The sequence below is a fragment of the Lontra canadensis genome, unplaced genomic scaffold (genome assembly GCF_010015895.1).
Source record: "Lontra canadensis isolate GAN:19392208 unplaced genomic scaffold, GSC_riverotter_1.0 scaffold165, whole genome shotgun sequence".
Taxonomy (NCBI): domain Eukaryota; kingdom Metazoa; phylum Chordata; class Mammalia; order Carnivora; family Mustelidae; genus Lontra; species Lontra canadensis.
In genome coordinates this window covers 876,403-892,207 of record NW_022631159.1, presented here as the reverse complement: position 1 = coordinate 892,207, position 15,805 = coordinate 876,403, and the positions used below count along the sequence as shown (strand labels likewise).

Genomic DNA, 15,805 nt, shown 5'->3' with positions numbered 1-15,805 from the left:
GGAATAGTCACTTAGCATTAGATCCAGGCACTTCTACATACTAGAAAGCAACAGGTCTGATGGGAGTTGCTCAACCAATCTTTCAACTTACACACTGTGATTGGCAGCTGAACTGAACTATCTTTCTGCTCTGAAAAACAGTTAAGTATAATTTTATGGAAAAGCTGGGGTATATATCAGAAGTGAAAAAGATTGGTAGGAAGCACAGACTTCTCTTAGAAATGAACTGTCAAATTTTAAGTCATTATCTCAAAAGCATGTCAATTTCATCACAGAATCACTTCCAGCAGTTGTAGACAAAGAACCAAATGTTATTGTTTTTAATGATAAATGTGAATTTCTCTCAAATTTTTTGGTACTTTTAATTATATACTAATTTTTGTTTCATAAAGGTAATTCTTGCCTGTTTGGAATCATCCTCGTTCTGAAAGACTAGGACAAGCACTGAACAATCCTAGATGCACCAAGGACTTGCTGAATGACCCTGGGCAAACCACCAGGACTATTTTTAAAGTTTCACTTACCACCAATGAAAAAATTATGAGCAGTACATAGATAAAAAGTTTTATGTACTTCTGTACATTGCATGATGCCAATCCAGTGTTAGATTGTTAATAGGCGTTGACCCAATTATAGAAAAAGTAAAGAGAACTATTTAAAATAATAGTTGAGTTCATTTTCCAACTTGGTTTATCATTTCCTCCTTTCTTCAGTCTTGTGGTATCCTCAGGAATAAAGTCTGTCAATGTCCATTTGTCCAGTATATCCCTAAGTCCCATGCTTGTTCTGGTGTCCTGGGACATGGACAGATGATAAATTCACTGGTAGTACTTTCATTCAACACGGAAGGCCTTCCCTTTGGGGTCTGAAAGGATGACGACACCCCAACAAGCAATGCCTAGGAAAGAAAAAGAAAACAAAAACAAACTGTACCTTACATGCATGTTACACCTCAGTTTACTAGGTGCTTCTGTATATGCCATCTTATTTAATTCTCACAACACTCCAAGATACATTGCCATTACATTTCTCTCTTAAGAGTGAAACTCAGAAAAGGACAAGAAAGTTCAGAGGGAAAAAAAAATCAGTTACCTCCCCAAGCAAGAAAGTGACTTAAGGAGAATTGATTTGGGAAATCTAATTAAAAAGGTAAGAGATCTGAAATCCCATTCATCTGGCTTGAAGAGTAAAAAGAATTACTGCATTTTACTGTAAGACAGCTTAACAATCATTTATAATAATAATAAATTATTGCTACAGGTAAGGACTGTGGGCCACTTTACCCATGGTACACACAGAATGTGGGCTCACAATTCATGTCTAAAAGGAGACTTCAAAGCCCTATTTCTTAAACCAAAATTATGTACCCTCACTCAGACTTTCTCCAGCATCTGGAGGGGGGAGGAAAAAAAAATGGGTCTCGCGCTCGCTGTGCCACATCCTGATTATCTGACCTTGAACACAGTATTTCTTAGTCTTTGAGACTTAGTGTGCTCAGAGGTGATAAAAGTATGGCTATGATCATACCTATCTTTAATAGCTATTGTTAGGATTAAAAAGATTGAAGCTAGTTAAGAGTTCTCAATACCGTGATTTGTCTTAAATGAGAACAGCGTCCCAACATCTTCCTCCCCGCCCCTGCTTCTCGGTTGGCATACCTCCGCCACGTGACCAGTCCGCAACCAAACCCACGCAACTGCCACCCACTTCTCCCCCTCCCACTACCCAAAGGCCCCGCGTTGTCCCGACTCTCACTGATGCCGATGACCATCTGCGTAATAGTCCCTGGGCCCGGGGGGTATCCCAGCTTCATGGGCTTCCGCGCCACCCAGTAGACGTACCCGCCCGCCCCTATTAGCCCCGTCCCTGAAAGCACGCGACAGCTCCAGCAGTTATTAAATAGAGGGGCTTCCGCTGGAGAGGTCGGCGCTCCAGGTGCAGCGAGGGGCGGGGGCTCGACGGAGCTGGTGGCCTTAGGAGGCGCAGCGACCTTAATTGGCTCCAGAGGCTGAGTCACTAAAGAACCCATGTTCAGACGCACGGCTTCAACTGTGGGAGTTCTACGGCCGAACTGACGTAAAATATACAGCCGGAAAGCAGAGCGCCGGCGCAGTGCACCGGAAGCAGCTTGAGGGTCTCTGGGAAATGTAGTTCCAGCCTGCCTCCAACGGAAAAAGATGGTGGTGGGCCTGATAGATGGTGCAGGCTGTGTACCCTACATCCGGATGCAATCACTTTCAGGATTATGATTCAGCCAGTCCCCTAAATGTCTCAATTCTTAGTGTCCTTAGAGGAATCTGGGTTGCTAAGTTTCTTTCCTAGCGCAATAAGTGAGACCTTGAGCACGTTACTTGACATGTCTGGAGGGGTGTAACTCAAAAGAGCTAAGTTTTATATGTGCCTAAGTACATATGCTAAAGCGATTATCTGCAGTATGCCATTTAATCTTCCCAAACCAATGAGATATTAGTTTCCCAATAAATAATAAAACTTGTTAAGTGGCATTGCCATAGTTGAAACCAATGCCTGTGTCAATACAAATTTTTTATATGCCACCTATGCATATTGTCAGTGCAAAATGAACAAAGTATAGCTTCCCTGGAAGCTCAAGACCAGGAAACATTAAAAGTTGGAAATTTCCTTTATCGATATTGTGAGGGGACTACATAAATATAATCAAGGTATTAAAAATGGGTTTGAATTACCTGGATAAATACTTTTCATTTCTCTTAAGTTTTATTGTTATTATTATTATTTTTTCCCCTAACATCATGATCTCAATTTTGTCATGCTCATGGTATTGTTTCGACTCTGAGAGCCTGGGAGATAAACTCGGAATCAGGCTAATGGACTCAAAGAGTTAATATAGGATCTGTTCTTGCAGGTTTACATTCTTACCATTCCTAAAGAATAGACTTTTAAAATTTTGATTGCTTCTTTGCAATTCAACTGCTATAGCATCCATTCCCAACCCATTTCACCTTTCACTTCTTTTGGGTAGAGTTGCATTTGGGGGGGGGGTGTTTTTAGAGGATTACTGGTAAGAAAAACCACATAGAGTTCAGATATCATTTCTGTTAGAGGAGATGGGTGAGAACAAGATTAACTTCAGATTTTAAATTTTCTCCTTTAGAGTGGCTTAAAAATTAGCATGATAAAAAATAAACTCACCTTTCCATTTTCTACAATGGGATGTGATTTTGGGAAAGCTTACAGAAAGATAAAAATAAAGGTATGGATAAATAGGTGAAAAGAAAATAATAGGAAAAAATACAATAATGAGAACACAGGTTGGCCTGCTGTTTAATTTCAAAGACCCTCTCCATTTCATTTTCTCTCTCTTTTTCTTTCTATGCATTGTCCAGTAAGACAGAGGGTTTGAAAATTTGGATTCTATAGCAGGCTCTTTCACCATGAGTCAGCCATATGACATAGAGAACATTATTTATTCTCTCTAGCCTGTATTTATCTCATGCTTGTAATTAAGAGATTTAAAATAGGTGATACCTAACACTTTTTCCTAACTGGAAAGTTCTGTTATTTACTATATATCTCTTTTCAGTTAGCATTGTGCTAGTAGTTCTGTACCAAGTGAATTTAATAGCATTTCACTTAGAAATTCACAATTTGTAGCTGTTGCTTTTCACTATGCTTGATTCAGCATTCTATAGTGCATGTGATTTCTCCTTATTTATGTGAAAAAAAATATAATTTGACAGCAATTACCAAATATTTTGATTATACACTTTCATGGATAAAAAGTTTAAGCACACAATAACATTTATGCATGCCTATTTATTATTTATAAATTGCACATTACTTTATACATTATGAGGATAAGAAAAAATGATAGAAATATAACTTTTAATATTTTCTCATATCTTGATATATAGGCTTGTGCATCTCTATGGACAGCATGACCATCTAACGTGTGACTTTATTAAGTTATCTTTTATCTAAAAGCTTACCTTCTTTATTGTGCATATTACACTTAAAGATGCCAGGAGAGGGCATATTTAATTCTCTAAACAAGCATTATTAAAATGGCCCATGACACATTTTCCAAACAATAGGCAAGATTTTAACTACTTTTTTTAAAACTACCTTCCAAAAGATGTGCTTCTTTGCTTATGATTGCCTGAAGTAAATGATTTCAGGTTTGTTATTGCACATAGCACATGTTGAAATTGAGATGTTGAAATGAGATTGAGATATAACTTTGATTGGAAAATTATTATAAATGTTGACTCATCTCAGATAAATGAAATAGTAGGATCTGAGGATAAGGATAGAGGTTAATAAAAACAGGCAAAACTATAATTGCGGGAAGGCATGTGCATTTTGCTGGAAAGATAGTAGGGGAAGGTCGAAAGATAACTTTATTTCATTCTGTCTACTGTAATTAATTAATTAATTAATTTTTTTTTAAACTACATATAATCTCTTTAGATCATTTTGGCACTTATGACTCACAAAGCCTTATGACCTCTCCTATTTCTTTATAAATTTTAAAAATGCAAAAGTCTTAAAAAGTATCCCCCAGGCACCTGTCCCACCCGTCCCCCAGGCACCCAGTTCCCCTTCCCTAACACAGCCAGTTTTGTCAACTTTTTTCACAATCAGTTTTATCAACTTTTCTATCAAACTTTTGTATCTCTTTTCAGAGATGTCCGTGTTTATGAGCATATTCTTTCCTCCAGTGACTTGAAAGATCATTCCATATCAGCCAATATGTAAAGAGCTTCTCTATGTGTTTCTAGGGCTTTGTAATAGTCCATTGTATGACTGTACTATACTGTATTTAAGTGGTCTCATATTCATGAACATTAATAGACATTTAGGCTGCTTCCGGTCTTTTGGTATTACAAATAGTGCTACAGTAAATAACCTTGTACATACGTCATATCTCAAACGTATATTTTAGAATATATTTCTGAAAGGCTATAGTGTTTATCAACTTGATAGACATTACTAAATTGCCCTTCACAGATGTACCAACTTACACTCTCATCAACAAGCATGAGATCTGTTTCTCTATCCTATTCCCTCAAACAATGAATTTAATAACTTTGATCTCTGTTAATGTGATAGGTAAAAGTGGTTTAATTTACTTTTTCTTATTATTAGTGATCTTAATATATGCTCAAGGACAATCCATACTTCTTTTTCTATGAACTGTCCCCATTTTTTGCCCATTTTTTTCATTGAATTGTCTTTTTCTCATTGACTTCTAAGAATTTTTTATACATTAGAGAGATTAACTTTTAGTCTGTGTTTTAAGTTCATAATTGGTATTTACCTTTTAACTTAGATTGCACTTTTTACCACGAACATTTTAAAAACATTTAATTGAACTTAGCTATATTTCTTTCTATAGCTTCTGAGATTCACATCATAGTTAGAAAGACCTTACTTTCATGGCTTCTACTGGTACTTTGATCTTTCTTTAAACACTTAAAATTTTAATATATTTGGAATTTCTCCTGTTATTAGATGTTAGAATGGAATCAGCTTTTTTTTCCCATTTTCTTTCCCCCAATCCATTTTTCTCAACTGTATTTTTTAAATAATCCATCTTTCCCCACCTGTTAGAAATGCCCCGCTTTCTAAAATACCATGTATAGATGCATGTCTATTCCAGGATTTCATGTTCTGCTTCATGATTTGTCTATATATTTATGTGCCAGTATCACAGTATTTTAATTACTAAAGCTTTGTAATGTGTTAATACTTGGAGACAGGTTCCCCCCTGTTCCAGATTTTCTTGGTTATTTTTACATGTTTATTTTTCCACATGAACTTTTGACTTAGCTTGATTATTCTGACAAAATGATGCTGACGTTTTTATTAGACTTGTGTGAAAATTGTAGGTTAATTTAGGGAGAATTGACAGCTTTATGATGTTGAGTCATCCTACGCAAGGACATGGAATGCTTTTTCTTTTGTTTGTGTCTTATTTTGTGTTCCTCTGTAATATTTTAAAGTCTTTTTTATAATGATCTCACACATTTCCTCTCAGACACTTTATCTTTTGTGTTGTTACTGAAAATAAGGAATTTTTCCTTCTGTTGTTTCTTCTGACCTGTTGTTGTTAGAAAACAAGAAGACTATTAACTTCCATATTGCCTAACATTGAATTATTAGTGCCTTCTGGTGAACTTTTCAAATGTGATTGATGGTTTTCTTTTTGTGCAATTCTTATTGACTTTGTGGATCATTTGTATACCCATTTCATAAATATAATTTGGAAGCATTCCTTCTTTGTATTCTAGAACAATTAAAATACCTTTGGGATTATCTGTTTTTTAAAAGTTTTGTTAGAATTTCCCTGAGAAATTGTCTACTTCAGGGACTTTATTATTTTGGTAGGGGAAGGACAGGATGTGGGGAAGGAGGTACTTTGACACATTTCTTTATTTGTATTTTAGAAATATGTTCTTTTCTTCTTCTTCTTCCTCTTTTTTTTAAAGATTTATTTATTTGGGAGAGAGTGCATGATGTGGGCGTGCACAGTGAGGGGGGTGTGGGCAAAGGAAGAGAGAATCCCAAGCAGATTCTCTGCTGAATATGGAACCTGACCCAGGGCTTGATCCCCTGACCTTGACCCCCATGACCTGAGCCAAAATTGAGTTAGATGCTTAACTGACTGAACCATCCAGGCACTCCAGCACTTTTTTTAATTAAGAAGTTTATGTCCTCCACAATTTTCTGACATTGAATATTGTTGTGGAATATTCTGAGGCCAGGTCAATTTAATCTCCTGCATAAGTGACTAGATCTTTTTGCCTAGATGCCCGAGTGATTTTTCTTCTTCCTTCCCTTCCTTTCCCTTCCAAGTTGTTGAAATCCAATAATATTTTACCAGGATATATATCTTTGTTGACTATTCTAGTTCAGTTTTCCAGGCATAAACAATGATATACATATTATTATATACTTGTGTTGTTGTATATAATTTATTATATATTATGTAAGACCATATTTTAGAGACAGGTATACATATGTGTGCACGCACATGCACACACACACACACACAAACACACATTTTTGTTTCAAGAATGTTTATCTGAATTATGCCTTTTAAGGTACAATTAATTATTTTATTGTTTTCTTGCCACCAAATACAGTCAATTAATGTTACTTCCACTCATTCATCATTGAAGAAAAAAGGATAATTCATTGCATATTTTCCAAAATAATGCACTACACAACAAACAAAAAAAAGTTAAATTTACCAAGGCATCCTGATTAATTATGTGAACTGATAATTAAGAAAAAAACCAATCATTTGTTTCTTTCTTTATAAAATAGAAATTTAAAGAGTTCTGTTAGTCTTAATGTAATCTTCATGGTTAAAGAATCTCAAAGAGTGGTACATGCAGTTTAATCTAGAAAGGTATATAATTTAAACATCTCATATGAATGAATGAAATTTGCATAACAAAATGATTACAGATAGCCCTAGGCTTTCATTAAAAATTGGATGTTGAATGACCCTTTATGATATTATAGATTAGTACATAAAATACATTTTAATACATTTTTAACCCTAAGAAAAGAAAAATAATTTTTTTTTGTAAAGATCTCCTAGTAGCTATTTGATTTATAATAGGATAAACTGAACTGCTAAGGCTTTAGTTTTTACCAAATCAGATACACTGAATATATGAATATATTTTCAAATACACTGAAAATATGTGTGAATATAAGGCAGGGGTCTGCTTTTTCTTCTGAAATACTAACACTTCTGGGGAGTGTTTTGGCAAGGCAGCTTTCTGTTTGTTGTGTGTGAATTACATTATTTCCCTTCTTTTCCTCCTTTTATGTGCTCTTCTATTTTACTTAAATATAAGTCCCTTCAGAACACCCCAAGAAGAACATTCTTGTGGTGCCTGGGTGGCTCAGTCGGTTAAGCATCTGACTTTGGCTCAGGTTATGATTCCAGAATCCTGGGATCCAGTGCCATGACTGGCTTCTTGCTCAGTGGGGAGCACTCCCTCTGCTTGCCACTCTGCATTTTTGTGCTATCTCTTTCTCTGTGTCAAATAAATAAATAAAATCTTAAAAAAAAAGAAGAATATTCCTCTAAGGAAGTTTTAGAGATGGAAAATTAAAGAAGACTGGGTATCAACATGTCCTTGGATAACCCCTATACTTGCTTCACACTTCTGCTAGATTGATGATATGTTTTTACATGTGATTACAATCTCCATACCTCTGATTTTTCCCTAGAAAATCAACATCTACCTATGGGTCCTTTTTTATTGGACCTTTTTGAGGACTGACCGTTTTTTAGTTTTAACCTCAAGGAATGCCACATGCCTCTTTAGATATACAATTTTGGTTATCTGCTTATTTATAAGTGTTTGATCATCTTTTGGAACTTTGTTTCTAAAGCTTGCCTCTGTTGGCTTATTCTATTGCTGCATCTAAAAAATAGGTTTGTATAACCACCATCCCCCTTAGTTTCTGGAGGTATGTCTTTGTGGGGAGCCTCCATCCTATTCCTGGAAAATAAAAATAAAAATAAAAAGGACCTGGGCTTTTGAATTCCACTGTAGAGAGTTGGAGATGCTGAGGAGTAACAACTTTGTCCATATTCTGCTGGAATTTCATACTTTCACGTGCTTCTCTCTTTTCCCTCTCTCTAGAATGAGCAGTAGCTGCTTTGTGCTATAGTCCATTTGCAATTCCAATGATAAATGGGCCTATCCAGGCCATGTCAGCTCATGGAATTAGAAAGCTATGTTTGCCTTTTCATGACAAGAAATAGACTCCACATACTTTTCTGCAGCTAGCATTGGGCTCTCTTTATTGATGTTGTCATTACTTCCATAGACCTTGGGAAGGGCAGGGACAAGAGAGCAATGGGCTGTAGCATCGACACGTGGAGAATGACAAGGCAGTGTGACAAGCTGCCTGCAACCCCTCACCTGTCCGCTAGGAGTCTGGTGTGGGGTCAGCAAAGTAACCATTACAGGACTTCCTCTTGTGCCATTCCAATTATGGACCTGTTCTTTAGTATTTGTTGGGTTTTTTCTCAAGGATTCCAAATATATACCCTGTTGACTCTTCTTTAATTTTCTTACAAATTCTTTCCATTTGTTTTCTTATTTATTTTAGCTTTGCTCCTTAATGTATTTATTGCAATGTCTGTTCTCTCTTGTATTCATCTACTTTTGTACTTATAATCCTTTGATACTCTCATTTTCTTCTCTCATTGCTTCAGTTGAGTTCTGACAACTTATATTTTATCTTTTCCTGCTGTTTAGTTATCTTGCATGCAAATTCTTTTATTTGTGTTTTGAGCTCCTACTTCATAGAATTGACTGGTTTTTAAACTTTTAAAATTTGTCAAGAAATATTTGGTTATGACTTTTATATGCCCCATGATAATATATTTCCAGATGTTATGAATGTACCATTTATTTTTCTTGTGTCTTCCATTCTTTCCCTTTTTTTCTTTAGTTTATCTTGAGCATCCTGTTTTGATTCCCTTGTTTATTAAGCATCTTTGAAAGAGTGGGTTTTCCCATTTATATTAAGATCAGTTTACATCAGGACCAAGCCAGAATTGAATTATAGACCAGTTGGGATTATCGTTTTAGCTCAAGAAATCTTGTAAGAGTTCATGTACCCTTCCTTTCCTTCAGCAAATGGAATAGGCAACTTTGGGGGTTTCTTTTTTAATTCAGAGTCTTTTTTTTTTTTATCCTATATTGATTGGCAGTGTGCTTCCTACATACATGGCTTTTGGTGGGTTTCTTTATGTCACTTTACCTTCTTTTTTTCATGGAGCAAAAGAATGTCCGTAGAATGCAGGAATTTAAGCTGTGCCAACACCATTAAAGAATTGCACTTTGCTGACTCATTCTGACATCTGCACCTGCAATACCTGTACTCCACTCTCCCTTCTCTGCAACATACCCACCCTTGCATGGTCACCACTGTCATAGTTATTGCATAGGTACGTATTGCAGGAGCCTCATCAGCTTTGGTCCCTTGTCATTATAATGAGCAGAATATTCCTCTTGACCTGCTTTGTATATGCATATGTATATGTAGGATAAAAGAGAAATAAACCTTTGTTGTATAAAGCTTCTGAGATATGAGGCTGTTTGTTACGTAGCAAAACTTAGCCTATTTTGACTGATACAGTTTGTTCACAACTGGGGGTGCTGCCCTCTAGGGCATTTGGAAATACAAGGAGGGCACTTCTGGCTGTCACAATGACAACGTCCAAAGGACAGAGATACTAAACCTCTGGTAATGCTTGCAATAGTTCTTTGCAATAATGTTTGCTTTGCTGAAATGTCAATAGTTTCCCCTTTGAAAAACTCAGTAAATGGCTTGACAAGTACAGCCAAATTGCCTTCCTGAAATGAGTGCCCATTACTAAAACCTTACCCAAACTGGATATTTTTTGGCTTTTTAAAATCTTCTATTTTTTTTCAGATAATTTTAAATTTTTATGTATGTACTTATTATCTCTTAAATATAATATCCATGAGTGGACTGTGAGAGCTTATTAATTTTATATAATTTTCATAAAGTTATTGGTACTCAGTAAATATCTATAGATTTTATTTGACTGAAATATCTTCTTGGGCCCAGAATTGATGAAGTGAATTCCATAAATTCCATATTGTGGGTACAGATTAGTGAAATGTGGGTACCCTTTTTGTTTTCTATAGTTTGAACTGACAAGAGGCTTGGAAAATAAACAATTGAAAAAGACATTCCCTAAAGGTAGCCATCAAGTGTAATAAGACTCAAGTCAAATGGCCCAGCTGTCACAGTAAAATACAGCCTATTGACTTCCTTCTCACTAGGGAAAAGCACTGCTTGCCACTTACCACAGGCAGCATGGAGAGAAAGTATCACCCTAAGAACTGCAGGAGGGAATGTCCTGTGTAGCCGAGAAAAAGGCACAAAATAAATCTGGTTGCATGTGTCCGCCTAGTAGATAACCATATGTTTTACAGGGAGAAGAGTGGGTTGCATAATTATCTCACTTTAAGGATCAGAAAATAAGTAGCACCATCAGAAAATTTAACTGACATAATGAGCAACATTTTTTTTAATCATTAAAAAAATTAGTTAAATACCAGCTAGGTGAAAACTCCCAGTATAGAGAAGTAGCTGGGAAGCTTACACAAAGATGAGCAGGATAGGAACTGCCTTCCAGGTTTTATGAGTCTTATATGGAAAGTGAACATATACATAAACAAATCAAATACCTGTAGACTGTGGCAAATATTAGAACAGAGGCCATGCTGAGTTTAGAAGGAATGTACAAAAAATAAGATTGTTTCTAATTGGATGGAGGCAAATTAAAGTTAGGAGGAAAAATACTTTAAGTTGAGGCTGACAAGCAGCCTAATGTGTGGACCATTGGATTAATATGTAAATATCACTGACTCCATTGTCCTAGGGGATGAAGAGGTATAGTAACTAACGTTGGTAAAATGTTTTTCAGTTAAAGAGTGCTGTTACATATATTATTCATATGGTGTAATAATATTCACAGATAGTTTATGTAACTAAAACCTGAATAGTAGTGAGTATTAAAGGCATTAAAATTGGGGTTTACTAAAAATTTTCACAATTTCCCACTGATTCCTTCTTAAGTTATGATTGTATACCTATATCTAGGATGTTTATATCATACAAAATGGCAGCTAGTACATCCTCCACAATGCTTCCATCTACTGACATTGACTCCTTGCAGCATCTCACTTCACCAGAATCTAAAATTAAACATGTCACTCAAAATGTTGTTCAAGTAAATTCTCTTCTTAGAAGATGAATCCACTCTACTACTAATGTTTATGTTTGTCAAGTTCAAGGAGTTGTATATGGCCTATTAAGCAGTATATTTCCTTTGGTCTGGATACTGGTATTGATTAGATGAAAAATAAATAGCTTGGCTTTTCTTTAAGAAATGGCACGCTTTGTAGTGTCTTGAATCTTTTTAACTTAGAAATGTCTAATGTACACACACAGCTGAGGAGGAATAGTTGTTCAAGTACATGTCAGTGAGCCCAGACCTTTAGAACTGTGAGCAAAAAATATTTAATTATTTCTGTTCTTCCCATAACACTTATTCACTTCAACAGGATCCCTCTCTAACTTCGTTGCTCCTTATTAGTGTCATGAGGAAGGAACTTATATTGATCCCTCTTGTAATTTTTCTCAGTCCTGGTGGGTATTGCATGGGTGAACATCTGGGAAAGCTGTTCTTTGCTGTCCAGTGAATCATCAGAAGAGGAGATGGGTCCCAGGTGTCTTGCAGCCCCCAACTTGTCCTAAGGATTGCTGATACTAATCTACCTGGCATCATACTGTCAAGTTAGATAGCTCTGGGGCTGCCACTGACATAACCCAAGGGACATAACTTATCTTCGTGATAAAATGTGCAAGTATTCTTGGAATTTTAATTTATTCCAGAATTTCCTTCTTGAAAGCATATACTGGTAGTTTATTGTGGTTAGTATAAAGAATAAATTAATAGAAGAAAAAAAGGATGAGGTGATAATATGTATTAAAATAGCTGTAGTATTTTCCATGTTATACATTATCAAATTTCATACAATAATACAGTTACAAGAGTAACATGATTATCCCCATTTCACAGATAAGGAATTTGGAGTCTGCAGGGGTTAGGTAGTTTGCCTAAAGTAATTTGCTAGTAGGTTGGAGAGATGAAAAAATACCACCTAATATTGAGCCAGACACTCTGCATATTGAATTCAATTCAGTTAAAAATAAAACTAATTCAGTTCAGTTAAATTCAATTCCTTCAATTAAATTCAGTCTTCACCATAACTGAGATTAACGGTCCCATTTTATTTTCTAATGGATGAGAAAGCAGGTGTTAGAAGTCACTTAGTTAAGAGATAAGGACTAGACTTGAATCTAGGTCTTCGGATGCAGAACTCATTCTATAGTGTAGTGTGGTCCAAATCATGCGCCATTTTCTGACTGCAGTTTGAGGTGTCTACCCATATACTGTACTAAGATAGTATCTATAGAGTGCTTTACACACTGCTTTGCACATGGAAAATATTCTATAATTAAGAGCTGACATTAGTACTTGAGTAGCAAGGGTATATTTGCCTATTACCTTTGTTATAAAGATCTCTGAAGATTTTGCAAGTATTGTTAGGATAATGGAATGCTGGATTCCATTAAGCCTTTTACATTTATAAAGTGTCTTTTCAGGTTGTGTGTAGAAAAGCTGAAATTCAGGGCTCCCTGGGTGGCTCAGTTGGTTGAGCATCTAATTCTTGGTTTCAGCTCAGGTCATGATCTTGGGGTGATGAGATGGAGACTTGTATCAGGCTCCCTGCTCAGCGGGGAGTCTGCTTGAAGATTCTTTCCCTTTGCCTCTTGCCCTCCTCATGCACTCTCTCTCTCTTTCTAAAATAAATAAATAAATCTTAAAAAAAAACAACAACCTTAAATTCAATGACAAAATGTAATTTTCTAAATTGATAGGTGTAAATGGCAAGTCAGCCTGACAAGGTGTAGCAGAAAGGCATATTCTTATTGTCCTCTGTTGCATGCTACACTTCACCCACCTTACATAGCCCATGAACTCACAATATCATTTTTAAACTGCTTTGAAGCTTTATAAGTGCTTTCAAATGCATTATTTTATTTGTGTCTCACAACAACATTGTGAGGTGATTATTAACTATCCCTGTTGTACAAAAAGGGAAAATGAGACTCAGAATCAGAGGTTAAGATTTGGTTAACACAACTAGGAAATAGATGAACCAAAGCCCAGCACAGATTCCCTGACTTAAGCTTTTCTCTCTACATGTTGCTCCCTCATATGTTTATTAATATTTCTGTCTCTGTATCTTATGAGCTACCAGAATCTGAAAATGCAAATGTAATAAAGTATCACAGTGGGTAGCTTTGTGGAATGTGTGAGCAAAAAGGGAAATTTGATGGGCCTAATATTGAAATTTCTTTTAACAAATGTTTATTTAATGTATATTTACTTAGTTCTTACTTGGTCCATGACATCATACTAAATTTTGTGAGGTATATAAAGCAGCAGGGGCCAAGAATGCTAGGAAAAATCTTCAGCTCTGCTTAACACACTTTTAAATTAAAAAAAAAAGTTTTAGGACCCATGCCATGGTAATGTCTTATTTCACCAACTAAACAAAAATCAAATTGATGATGATAACTATGTTATTTATATTTACATTTCACATAAAGCCTAGCTCAGTACATTTCTTGTTGAATACATGAATGAATGGATGAATGAATGAATAGATAGATAGATAGATAGATAGATAGATAGAAGTACATAGTAAGGATCCTTGCTCTGCAGGAGCTTATGGACTAAATTGAAAGATAAGGTATGAAACCAAGTTAAATAAAATGTAAGAATGTTATATAACCATATGGCATAAAGAAGAGGCATAATTTCTAGTTGAAATGATTAGGGAAAGCTTTCATTGAAAAGATGCTATTGAATGAGAGGTTAAATAATAAAGATTTTTCCTTTTTTAGAGCAATGTGGATAAACTCACCTAGTGGAAATAAGAGGTAGGAGATTTAAATCTCCTTGTAGGTGCACACAGCAGGCATTCAAAAACACTTTTGTTGAATGACTAAATGAATCTTTCCAACAAAAATATTAATGTACTAACATTTAACAGTAAACTGCTATTGAGATACTTTGGTATTAACTGAAATCAGTTAGGTAAGAAATGTCAAAACACTGTGCTCAAGGATCTTGCCATACTCAGTTTGGCTCTTCTAGAAGTCACAGAGTATCTTAGAGAGTGCTTTACTCCATTGTAGAGATTTACTAAGTCTTTACAATTCAGAGAAGCATTTCAGAAGTATAATCAAACTGAACCAAAGATCTTTGAGAGATTGCATCATTTCCTGGAGAAGGAGAACACCAAGCCAAAAGTCTTCTGTTACATCCTCACTCCTCACCCCATTTAATTTTAACATCTTTCAGCAGGCTGGCCATAAAAACTAGGATATGGGAATTCCTGCTTGATTCTATGTCTGCGTTACACTCTAGTATCCACATTGATCATTTGGTTTTATTTCTTTTTATAGAAAACCACTTGCAGTGCCTCCTAGGTTACTCTTAGAGCTGATATTTTTATACCAACAATAAAAGCAAGCATTATTTACCATATGGATTTTTTCCATTTGATTGCAATGGTTCACAGTGTTTTCCTTTACTCAAGAGTAAAATAATAATGATTCTACCTGAAATTTGAGGGTTTTTAAAAATGTTTTCTAAATTTTACCTAGATTGTAATCATCAAAAGTATAAATAAGAGCTTAAGGGATTAATTATAGAGGGGGGACTTCAGTTTGTTTTTATTACAATGATAAACAATAAACACATTCAATAGACTTTCCAGAAATTGTACTTTTATGTACTTTAGAAACATTTTGAAGAATAATATAAAGAAAAATATCAATAATTTTAATATTATTAACATAAATTATTTAATGTTTTTGGTGGTCACGTTTGATGCTCTCTCTATATTCCCATTCGAACTGGATGACTATACATGTTCAGTAAAATCTAAATAGTTTAAAATTTGACTTACAAAACCATTATGAACACTTTTTGAAAAAATGACTTTTTTTTCATTTTATTTTCTTTTATTTCTTTTCAGTGTTCCACCATTCACTATTTATGCACCATACCCAGTGCTCAATGCAATACATGCCCTCCATAATACCCACCAACAGGCTCACCCAACCCTCCAGCCCCCTCCCCTCCATAACCCTCAGTTTGTTTCTCAGAGTC

At 35.4% G+C, this 15,805-nt stretch overlaps 1 protein-coding gene across 1 annotated transcript; it reads right to left on the bottom strand.

The window, feature by feature from the left end:
- Positions 1 to 545: 545 nt before the first annotated feature.
- DMAC1 (distal membrane arm assembly complex 1) lies at positions 546 to 2,061 on the bottom strand. Its single transcript, XM_032845507.1, has 2 exons — positions 1,756 to 2,061; positions 546 to 898 (listed from the first exon to the last, which is right to left on the bottom strand). The coding sequence occupies exons 1-2, from the start codon at positions 2,027 to 2,029 to the stop codon at positions 834 to 836; spliced, it is 339 nt and encodes a 112-aa protein (XP_032701398.1). The 5' UTR covers positions 2,030 to 2,061; the 3' UTR covers positions 546 to 833.
- Positions 2,062 to 15,805: the final 13,744 nt, after the last annotated feature.